The sequence below is a fragment of the Salvelinus namaycush genome, chromosome 38 (assembly GCF_016432855.1).
Source record: "Salvelinus namaycush isolate Seneca chromosome 38, SaNama_1.0, whole genome shotgun sequence".
Lineage (NCBI taxonomy): Eukaryota > Metazoa > Chordata > Actinopteri > Salmoniformes > Salmonidae > Salvelinus > Salvelinus namaycush.
Window position 1 is genome coordinate 5,057,093 of NC_052344.1, and position 10,454 is coordinate 5,067,546.

A 10,454-nucleotide genomic window follows, 5' to 3' on the forward strand; every position below is an offset into this window, starting at 1 on the left:
AATATATCATTCTCTCTTCTATTATTCTGACATTTCACATTCTTAAAATAAAGTGGTGATCCTAACTGACCTAAAACAGGGAATTCTTACTAGGATTAAATGTCAGGAATTGTGAAAAACTGAGATTAAATGTATTTAGCGAAGGTGTACGGAAAATTCCGACTTCAACTGTACATAATGAATATGAATTGGGTGGGTTGAGATTATGAAATATAAAAGCACTAAACCTCTAAAAGGTTCACTTAAAAGTTTTACTTGAACCCTAAATGGTTCTTCAGTAGATTACTAAGAAAACCTCATCCATTGTTTAAAAATGGCCTTTTTGCAGATTGCCATGTCTCATTTCAAATTAATTGAAAACGCTACTTTTTTCCCAGCGCATCTCCCTTTTCCAAACAAGCATTGCAGAGCTGGCTACAATTTCAATTTCATCCACCTGAAAATATGTAATATTTGTTCTAACAATGATTATGGCTGAACTCAAATGTGCTGGTTGATAAAATACCTGTAATTATGGGAAAGATGTTTGAAAAAGGGTATTCTGTTTTTAAATGATATTGTAAAAGAGTACAACCAATTGATTACAGCATTACCCCAAAAATGGAGGAGGCAGGTGGCAGAGAGAGGAGGTAGGGAACTGGTCTGTCTGCCCAATATAAAGGATCAAAACTGGCGGAGGAATAAGAATAGCATAAATAGGAAAGTATACCAGTTTCATGAGGACCAGGATGTTGACAACTGTGCCATACAGATTGCAAAATAGTTGGGAAGAGATTTTTGATGTACCGATTCCATGGTACAGGGTGTATGAGTTGATATATAAAATGACAAGATTCAAGACTTCATGCTTTTCAGCTAAAATGATTATATAGCATTCTTGCCACCAACAAAATGTTGACCCTAGAAATAGTACTGCTAGGAGATTGAGAGACCAGATCAGTCAAATACTAATACTCTTAGTAAAAGTATTTATCTGTGGATTCTATTCGATAGATTGAAATTGTACGTTAAACATCACAGCATAGTTGAAAGCTGTGCTAACAATTAGCCTTTTAAAATGATCAACCTGGATTAGCTAACACAACGTGCCATTGGAACACAGGAGTGATGGTTGTTGATAATGGGCCTCTACACCTATGTAGATATTCCATAAAAATAATCTGCCGTTTCCAGGTACAATAGTCATTTACAACATTAACAATGTCTACACTGTATTTGTGATCAATTTTATGTATTTTTTTTATTGACATTTTTTTTGTTGTTGCTTTTCTTTCAAAAACAAGGACATTTCTAAGTGACCTCAAACTTTTGAACGGTAGTGTATGTTGCGTAGAAATCCAAAGACGGTGGGCAGCAGAGATAGGTGGGATGGGCTGAGGGAAGCGGAGGGTTGGGATGTGGAATTGGAGACAAGTGTAGAGTGGAGTTGCTGTGCGGGAAATAGAATGACGGTCAAAGATAAGTCAAAATAAAACATAATAAAAAGTATGTTTGAGTGACAGCGTTTTTACAGCTAATGCCGGGTTCGCCTGAGGCTGATGCCGTGCAGGTGTTTGTACACATTCAAATACACGCATACAGACACACACACACACACACACGTAATAGTGCCAGACATGCACTTAAACATATACGGTTAGCATTGCTGTTATGATTTTAGTTGTCCTTGATATCCTTTGTTTGCTGTTTTCTTCTGTCTTATAATTTTTTCTCTTTAGTTAATTTTCTTGGTTGTTGGTGCATGGGGGGTGGCGAATGGAATTAATTGTATATTTTTTTATTCTTGGGGGTGGACTGTGGGAGGGGTCTCAAATGGTTGAGGGACAGCTATTGGGGAACTGTGGGGGGATCTTGGAGGGTTCAGGTTCACTTTGTTGGCCTGGTGGGAGATCTGTCAACGTGCCCTTGAGCAGGGCATTGACCCTGGATGCTTCTGTGTGTTGCTCTGATTGGGAGTCTGTTGTGGTGTAGTTGTTGAGCGGCTTCACTGCAAGTATAATTGTGTGTTTCGGATATTCAATAAATTCAAAAATAAAATAAAAAGTTCCAGGAGCTCCTGTACACCGGCCTGGAGTGAGGCAGTACGGCCCAGACACAGAGGGATCTTTCCAGCTCAGAGGGCTGACGTGAGCACTACACCAACAGATCTAGTCCCCATCCCCCACCATTCAGCTTTCTCCTCCAACCATCCTCCGTGTTAATGAACACCGCATCACATGCACGGCTCTCCTTGAAGCCCCACTGGTGCGTGTCTTTCTCAACTGGGCCCTCTCTTGTTGACACAGGCCTCGATCTCTGGTTTCTGGGGGCGGCCCTGGCCAAAGACCTTTGCTGGATGTTCAAACTTATTCACAATCTTTAGCCAACAGTTAATGGCTAATGTGGTACCAAGCACAAGTGATTTTTCTATAACCCCTTTTCCACTAGAATGGCCAGGACAAGGCCTGATTTAGTGTGCAAGACAAAGAGATAGACTTACTTATGCCTCCAATCCATTCTAGTTTATGACTTTACTGTCAAATGGACACCCCTGAGTAGGAGAGGCCCCTCAGTAGGAGGCCCCTTCGTTGCGAAGTAACATCTTAACAGAAAGGTGAAAAAAGACAGAAGCAGTCTCTCATGAGGCATGCCATGCGAGTCAGCTTCAAACTTCACACTATCGTGCTACCAAAGACAGTCCAGAATGACGGGCAGAAACAGCTTCTCCAATAGAAATCCCCAATCAGGCTTGCAGGCGTTGTCATGGCAATGTTGGCTAGCTAAGGTAATGCACAGGAATCTAACAGTAGTCTTGCGACAAACTGAGCAGGCCCTCAAATCAAAAAGGCACTCTGGAAAAAACAGCCTCTCCCTCAACAAGACAGAGGAGCTGATTGTGGACTACAGGAAACGGAGGGCCGAGCACGCCCCCATCCACATTGACGGGGCTGTAGTGGAGCAGGTCGAAAGCGTCCAAGTTTCTCAGTGTCTACATCACTAAGAAATTATCATGGTCCACACACACCAAAACAGTCGTGTAGAGGCCATGACAACGCCTCTTCCCCCTCGGAAGGCTGAAAAGATTTGGCAGGAGCCCTCAGATACCGCTGCACCACTGAGAGCATCTTGATTGGCTGCATCACCGCCTGGTACAGCAACTGCTTGGCATCCGACTGCAAGGCGCTAAAGAAGGTAGCGCGTAAGGCCCAGTACATCATGTGCCGAGCGTTCTGCCATCGAAGACCTCTTTTCTAGGCGGTGTCAGAGGAAGGACCCAAACAATTGTAAAATGCTCCAGCCACCCAAGTCATAGACTGTTCCCTCTGCTACCGCACGGCGAGTGGTACCGAAGTCTGTAACCAACAGGACCATGAACAGCTTCTATACCAAAGCCAGAAGAATGATAAATAGTTTGTTAAACAATTAACCAATAGCTACTGAGACCCTTACTGCACTAAATCTTGAATCAAATAAAATGTTATTGGTCACATACACATAATTAGCAGATGTTAACGTGACCGTAGCGAAATGCTTGTGCTTCTAGTTCCGACCGTGCAGTAATATCTAACAAGTAATCTAAACAATTTCACAACAACTACCTTATACACACACACACAAGTGTAAATGAATGAATACGAATATGTACATATAAATATATGGATGAGCGATGGCCGTGCAGCATAGACAAGATGCAGTAGATGGTATAGAGTACACACTATGGTGATCCTAACTGACCAATGACAGGGTCAGTTAGGATCACCATAATCCTAACATATGCTGCTGTTACTGTTTATCTATCCTGTCACCCTAGTCACTTTATCACTACCTAAATGTACAGCTGAAGTCGGAAGTTTACATACACCTTAAGCAAGTACATTTAAACTGTTTTTCAATTCCTGACATTTAATCCTAATAAAAATTCCCTGTCATAGGTCAGTTAGATCACCACTTTATTTTAAGAATGTGAAATGTCAGAATAATAGTAGAGAGAATGATTTATTTAAGCTTTTATTTCTTTCATCACATTCCGAGTGGGTCAGACGTTTACATACACTCAATTAGTATTTGGTACAATTTCCTTTAAATTGTTTAATTTGGGTCAAACGTTTTAGGTAGCCTTCCACAAGCTTCCCACAATAAATTGGATGAATTTTCCTCCTGACAGAGCTGGTGTAACTGATTCAGGTTTGCAGGCCTCCTTGCTCGCACACGCTTTTCAGTTCTTCCCGCAAATTTTCTAAGGGATTGAGGTCAGGGCTTAGTGATAGCCACTCCAATACCTTGACTTTGATGTCCTTAAGCCATTTTGCCACAACTTTGCTTGGGGTCATTGTCCATTTGAAAGACCCATTTGCAAACAAGCTTTAACTTCCTGACTGATGTCTTAAGATGTTGCTTCAATATATCCACATAATTTTCCTCCTTCACGATGCCATCTATTTTGTGAAGTGCACCAGTCTCTCATGCAGCAAAGCAACCCCACAACATGATGCTGCCACCCCCGTGCTTCACGGTTGGGATGGTGTTCTTCAGCTTGCAAGCCTCCCCCTTTTTCTCCAAACATAACAATGGTCATCATGGCCAAACAGTTCTATTTTTGTTTCATCAGACCGGAGAACATTTCTCCAAAAAGTACGATCTTTGTCCCCGTGTGCAGTCTGGCTTTTTATGGCGGTTTTGGAGCAGTGGCTTCTTCCTTGCTGGGCGGCCTTTCAGGTTATGTCAATATAGGACTCGTTCACTGTGGATATAGATACTTGTATACCAGTTTCCTCCAGCATCTTCACAAATGTCCTTTGCTGTTGTTCTGAGATTGATTTGCACTTTTCGCACCAAAGTACATTCATCTCTAGGAGACAGAACGAGTCTCCTTCCTGAGCGGTATGACAGCTGTGTGGTCCCATGGTGTTTATACTTGCGTACTATTGTTTGTACAGATGGACGTGGTACCTTCAGGCATTTGGAAATTGCTCCCAAGGATGAACCAGACAAGTGGAGGTCTACAATTTATTTTCTGAGGTCTTGGCTGATTTCTTTTGATTTTCCCATGATGTCAAGCAAAGAGGCACTGAGTGAAATACATCCACAGGTACACCTCAAATTGACTCAAATGATGTAAATTAGCCTATCAGAAGCTTCTAAAGCCATGACATAATTTTCTGGAATTTTCCAAGCTGTTTAAAGGCACAGTCAACTTAGTGTATGTAAACTTCTGACCCACTGGAATTGTGATACAGTGAATTATAAGTGAAATAATCTGTCTGTAAACAATTGTTGGAAAAATGACTTGTGTCATGCACAAAGTAGATGTCCTAACCGACTTGCCAAAACTATAGTTTGTTAACAAGATATGTGTGGAGTGGTTGAAAAACGAGCTTTAATGACTTCAACCTAAGAGTATGTAAACTTCCGACTTCAACTGTACATGTCTACCTGAAATACCTTGTACCCCTGCACAGGGACTCAGTACTGGTACCCTGTGTATACAGCCAAGTTATCCTTTATTTATTGTGTTATTATTTTTCTTTCTGCATTGTTGGGAAGAGCCTGTAAGTAAGCATTTCACTGTTATTCTAAACCTGTTGTTTACAAAGCACGTGACAAATCAAATTTGAAGTTGTTTTTGACGAAAATGTAAATGTCAGTGTCACTTTAACGAGGTTGGAGTAATAACATGCTCAACTCCTTGGCTTGAGTCCAGGTCGTGCCTTTAGATTGAGAAATTGAACTACTAAAAAGGAAGAATTTTACACTTCTCTCATTGACTTCTTGCTTCGCGAGCGTTCCCAGAAGTCTCGCGATGTTGCGCCTCGGTTTAGGAACTCTGTGGTGCTACATTCTCCCCATCACAGGCCCCAGCTCTCAGGTGATAATCTCAGCAGCGTCACGCTAGGGAATGAAATCTTCATGGACCCAGAGTAGAACACAGTGGCTGATTGAACACAGATCAATGGATCTCCTAGTCCTTGAGCAAGGAGAAAAACAAGAGCCAGACCTTCCCATATTACAGCTAAAATAGGCTACAGTACAAATGGTATATAGATCCAGAGTCCTGCTTATTGTAGGCTACATTTGGGAATAGTGGTCAAATAACTGGGCAAAGTCAAAAAAGTAATTGAAGTACTGGAACCTGCTAACCTTTTATGTAAGCATAATAAAGCATCTGCCAAGATATCTGCATTTTTATGACACAGGAGTGTTTACCCTGTCGGTTGCTGCCCTTTCAAGGGCATTGTGATAATCCTCATTCTGGTTGTTCCTCCTGAATCACTAGCTATATCATTGGAGCAGGTTGGGCTCTTCTCGTAGGGACCAGGCACTCAGGCTGTTAATCTGATGGAAGCGACGCTGGTGTCATAGAGCCTGTCTCAGATGAGGAAGGATCCCCGGTGCGGCTGCCAATGACCAGCACTGTCGGGGCCATGTCACGGCAGCCATGCCCAAAACTCATCTTCCTGACAGCAGAGGATAGACGAGCAACAAGAGCAGGGAAAACGCACTTCCCCGGTTATTTATTTGAATAGCTAGGTAGAGACAGTATTATGTTTCCTTCTCCTACACTTTGGAAGAGCAAGATGTAGTAGGCTACAGGTCGTAATCCACAGGGCTAGAGAGAATCCTCTCCACTCCAACTCTCCCGGAGTAAGGGTCATGCCCCTTTGGATGTTACAGCTTCAAAGGGTCAAAGGGCTTGACCTAGATCAATACTGAACCTCAGGTAATCAGGTTCCTCAGCCAAAAAAAAATCAGTACATGTCTCCAAGACATTAGATTTTCCTTGTTACCGGTGTTCCAACACAATTCAAGGCACCAACTGCCCATAAACTAGGACGCTTTGCAATGAGTTTTCTTTAGGAACTAGAACAGAACCATTTTCTATACAGATCTGGCTGCAAGCCATTTAACCTATAGGTCTTGCCCAGCCCACAGTAAGCTAGTGACTCCTGCTAGGACCTCCATTTAAATGAAACCATCTTATTATGCTGGGGGACCTTTTCCTTGGGTCAGAGAGTAGGGCAGCGGATGACCAGGGAGATTGTCCATGTAACCGTGGCAGTCGTCAGCACCCACCCGTGGCAGTCATCAGCATCTGTAACTGGGTAGTGCTTATGTGTGTGTGGCGACGAGGATGGGTACATTCATCAGCAGCAGTCTTAGCCACACCGAAACCTGGCGCCGAAACTAGAAACCTACCGCTGCTAATCCGTTCTTCCTGGCAGGGGCTCCTTCCAGAAACATCATGATAGGATGGCAGAGTCCGTCGGGAAGGCTAACATCTGCCCACCTAGAGTGGGAGGCAAGCCGCTTAATCCCCCATGTGGTGACATGGTAAGACATGGATTACAACCAGCCGTCCACGCCACATACCATCAGCTCTACTGCTGCTCTCCATCTCACTGCCCTTTCTGCACTGAGGGATTCAACCGACGCAGCCTATATACACAATGCACAGCACACACATGCATTCAGCCTATAAATAGGCCTAAAACTTTGCATGCACGTTCCTGTTCCAATGCATGGCGACTTAGATGATTGTGACGCGAGAGGACACAAAACAAGTTTATTGGCCGGTATAAATATGTTTTCCCCTTCAGAAAATGATTGTGATGTTCAAAATGCAGTCTAAGTAGCTCAGTTCATGTATAAAACAGAATACGGAATCTGTGCCATGGCGGATAGCACTAAATCTTCACATAAAAGGTATTGCTGGTGGTCCCTTTAAGGACAAGTCACCACAACGAGCCAGATGCCATGCAGCAGCAGCCTCCTCTCCCTGCTGCTCATAGGGTTCCTGGTCCTGCTGTTCTTATCGGACACAGAGAGCTGATGGACCATCTGTCATAAGCCAGTCCACTTTCACGCCCTCTCTCGCTCGCTGTGTGACCGCTATTTTCCAGTCCTGTGTTCATAGTAACTGGCAGAATAGTGGGAGGGTGTTTTGTCAGATCTGTTGCCTATTTGGGGACAAGGAATTACATCATTGCTAGAAACCAATCTATGTTTTAGGGAGAAACTTGCATGCACAAACTTGGACACAAAAAAAGTATGCATATGCTGTAATGTTGTATACCCAGGTATGACCCTACTTTATATCCTGAAGAGAGCACATCCTTTAATTGCCGCCCGCAAATGAACCACCATACACAACATGGATTTGAACACCTTTGATTAATAGCTTTATGACAGTGAGCACGGGCCATAAATCCTAAACAACCATTTATCATCAGACTTCTTAGGCCTAGTCGACACCAGTCTTTTCAAGTAACTACTTATCAGAGAAGTTTCACTTTTCCTTGAACCTTGATCCCATTATTCTCTTCAGATCAGAACTTTCCATGACGCTGACGAGATAAGATTAATTGACTCGTGAGCTGAGAGCTTTGCCAACCCCGTCCTGAGGAAGAGGTGTTGAGACAGGGAACACACACAGGCCTAAATCTTCTGGTGAGGTATAGCCACATGAGAGCCTAGCAGAGTAAGCCTGAATGATGGAAACTCCCTTAGGTAGTCTATGTGATCTATTGCCAGGCTGAACAAGACAAGAAATGGGTGACAACGGTGTGACAGACCAGTCAGGAGTCTGCTACTGTTGTGGTGAGGTTAAACTGGAGCAGTGGCAAAAATAGTCATTGATAAAGTGATGTAGCCTAGCTACCCTTCAAAGCTGCTTCTTTCCTGATCAGACACACCACTGCTGTGCTCTACAGCTGAGAACCCCATGCAAATTCAGATCTCACAACAGCATTTAAATCACTTCTTACAACAGTCTTGGTTGAATGTATTTGACTACCATGACCACGATTTGACTAATGCTATTTTAGTTGTATTGTCATGGTCGTAAATGTGTGCCAAATGTCCATTAGCTACAATAAGGTTACAAAACCAACATTTTGATGAACATGTGTGGACATCACATTATTACGTTGTCAGGACAAAATTGTGATATCGGCGCGAGTCTTGAAACGCTTTAACAAAACCTTCATTTAACGTTAGAATGCAGATGCCATTAAACTTCAATCAGGACCAGCTACTTTGTTCACAGCTTCATTGCTAGTTTAGCTACACGTAGTTGTCCCAACATTGGCATCTCACAGCGCCACGACAGCGCATCGTTAACGTTAAATGATAGCTGACGTTAGTGGGTAAGTTTAGACAGCAATATGCTAGTGTCTGCGCCCATAAACACAATATCCTTAAAAATATGATATAACTAACGTTGCCGTTACTTGCTGACAAGATTTTATAAAAACGAATTGTCTGACTAGCGACCAAGACTACTCAGGTAACAGCAAAAGTGCTTTTTATTGCTAGCTTAAGCTACAGCCATCGTCACACAATGCCATATTTCTAGCTTGCTGGCTAGCTAGTTAGCATTGCAAACAAAACAAAAACCTTGCATCTGCCTGGAGCAGAATACCATAATAAATGCCAACATCCCATTTACGTTCGCCCTCACCTTTTTCAATCTTGGGGCCTCTGCCACCGTACCGTCGCGATTTACGAAAGCTTCTCCACCGTTTTGTTGGGGATCTGTCCGTTTCATCGCGGACGCCTGCGGCATCTTAGTGTTCGGGGTGAGAAAACCAGGGCTCGTGTCCCCGGTTTTTACGATAGGCTCCATCGTTGGGGTAGTAGCCGAAGTAGCTTTTGGTTCGTTTTCAACCACCCCTTTGTCATCTGCCTTTGGTGTCAGAGGCGATTCGGGTGTTAATTCTTTGCCGGGGACGTCTTTTAATTCGACCTCGGCCATTTTCGCTGCCAAAACCTGGACTGACATCGCTGCTATTTCGCGAAGTCCTTTTCCCAACACATAACAAGGCGACGGATTGTGAGCGGCGGAGTACTGATTAAAAGCAAGGCATTGTGGTCTTCGTCGTTTTCAAGAGTCTCAATAAACATTTAGTGGAAATATTAAAATGATCAATGCCAGACAAGCACTATTAATGATACTATCAAAATAAAAAAAGGAAATAGACTAGCTACATAAAATGACTAAGCCGAGCCTTACCAAATAATTTGACAGAAAACACTCCAGAACTACATCTCCCAGTAAGTATTACATTTTCAAATGCATTATGGTAGATTACGTTTGTATTTAATGAGGACTATACAGTGCAGTACTACAAAACAGTTACTCATGTGAGGGAGGACATTTCATATTTGATTCAAGTCTTGTATCCAAACCACATTGACTATATCTGAAAAAAACAGTATGATCATTCATAAAGAAATGTGAAATTGTCTCACATGTAGTCCTCTAAGCAAGAATACAAAGCAAACGCACCAGTGACAAAAATCCTGATTTATATTATTTTAATGTATTTAACCTTTATGTTAACTATTTACAATGATGCTGTATTCTGATATGAACGCAATGCAAATGTGTGTAAATTGAAGCCTTTCAGTTCTGCATCGCATGGCACAATGCCATCTGAAAAACATTAATATTTCATTAGTGGAAAACTTGGAAATGG

At 42.6% G+C, this 10,454-nt stretch overlaps 1 protein-coding gene across 2 annotated transcripts in view; it reads right to left on the bottom strand.

The window, feature by feature from the left end:
• LOC120031887 (putative adenosylhomocysteinase 3) overlaps positions 1 to 9,891 on the bottom strand; it is a 43,642-nt gene extending 33,751 nt beyond the window's left edge. The window contains exon 1 of one of the 2 annotated variants that reach the window (XM_038977697.1): positions 9,437 to 9,885. In XM_038977697.1, the coding sequence (XP_038833625.1) occupies positions 9,437 to 9,757 (321 nt within the window). In that variant the 5' untranslated portion in view covers positions 9,758 to 9,885. Of the gene's footprint in view, positions 1 to 9,436 lie in introns of both variants that reach the window. The other variant, XM_038977698.1, reaches the window with a different exon arrangement.
• Positions 9,892 to 10,454: the final 563 nt, after the last annotated feature.